The sequence below is a fragment of the Papaver somniferum genome, unplaced genomic scaffold, assembly GCF_003573695.1.
Source record: "Papaver somniferum cultivar HN1 unplaced genomic scaffold, ASM357369v1 unplaced-scaffold_30, whole genome shotgun sequence".
Lineage (NCBI taxonomy): Eukaryota > Viridiplantae > Streptophyta > Magnoliopsida > Ranunculales > Papaveraceae > Papaver > Papaver somniferum.
The window spans coordinates 273,123-274,305 of NW_020641040.1; the positions used below are offsets into that span (position 1 = coordinate 273,123).

At 37.0% G+C, this 1,183-nt stretch overlaps 1 protein-coding gene across 1 annotated transcript; it reads right to left on the bottom strand.

Annotated features, from left to right (window-relative positions):
* Window positions 1-297: 297 nt before the first annotated feature.
* Window positions 298-774, bottom strand: LOC113341663 (E3 ubiquitin-protein ligase RNF181 homolog). Its single transcript, XM_026586453.1, has one exon. The coding sequence runs from the start codon at window positions 772-774 to the stop codon at window positions 298-300; it is 477 nt and encodes a 158-aa protein (XP_026442238.1).
* Between the last annotated feature and the right edge of the window lie 409 nt (window positions 775-1,183).

Consider the following 1,183-nt stretch of genomic DNA (forward strand, 5'->3'; position numbering starts at 1 on the left):
TGGTTTCTGCTTTGTTGTCGCTCATTTCTGGAAACATAATAATTAAATATCACCCATCGGCAAAGACGTGCCCGTGCCATATTTTTCACCCATCATTTATAGGTCTAGGAGTGTAGGATGGTTAGTGTCAACCCGGATCGTGCAATCTATGCCATTCACAACTCAGTTAAAGTTCCCAATCAATCATTCAACTTTTGTCTCACTAAATTCCAAACTGAAGTAATTGATACCGATAGTGAAACACATTAAAAAAGATAAAAATACAGTTTTAAAAAATAAAAATAAAAATACAACAATTTATTCGATAATTATAATCGGATTCTCATCTACTTTTCGCCGTTTAACGGTACACCGTTGTTCCTGTTCTTTCTCCATATCATGTCTACACAAAGGACAATTAGTCTTCCGTTTCCTCCACTCCGAAATACATCTGGAATGAAAAGTGTGCGAACAACCCAAAACTCTTGCAGCTCCGTCGTCATCTATATCTTGTAGACAAATCGAACAGACATCTCCGTCATCCAAAACCACAACCTTCTTGGTATTAAGGCGATTATCAATCTCTTCTTCGATTCTTCTTTCAATAGCTTTATGAGTTTCAACAAATGATATTGAGTAATCGACGCCTGTTAGAATAGATCGTTCCAGAGCTAATCTTTGGGTTTGCGAATTTAATTTTAGAGCTTGTAAATCTGATGAACATGAATCGTTGAGGCGTGCTCTCTTTTTCGCGATTTCGATGACCCTATCGGTGAAATCGATTAGATCCACCATGTTTAAAAGATTTGATTTCTGTGACCGAGAAGAATTTTTCTTGAGGAATTTTTGGTGATGTTGCGGCTGAGTGATGGTTTTTAGTGGATGTTCTGAACTGAATCCATTTATATATACTCATATCCTGATTTACTTTTCTTGTATGGTGAAATGGAACAGTAAAGGTAACGCTTTTGCAAGTAAAAAAGGAATTACCAAGACGCAACGCCCTAAATCCAATAAAATAAGTTATTGGTGGCCAAATTCAATGGCCCAACACTAGCCCTGTTGCCAACATGCCCCACTTGGTTCCAGCTTCAATATTTGTTTTTTATTCAAGGTAGACTGGGCATTGCGCATTCGTTGGAAGATGGTTGTTATTCATTATGTTTGAAATATGTACGATGCCATGAGATTTTTGAAGGTAATA

Bases quoted from the DNA above. Each gene is read 5' to 3' on its own strand.
- LOC113341663 (XM_026586453.1), bottom strand. From the start codon at position 774: ATGGTGGATCTAATCGATTTCACCGATAGGGTCATCGAAATCGCGAAA.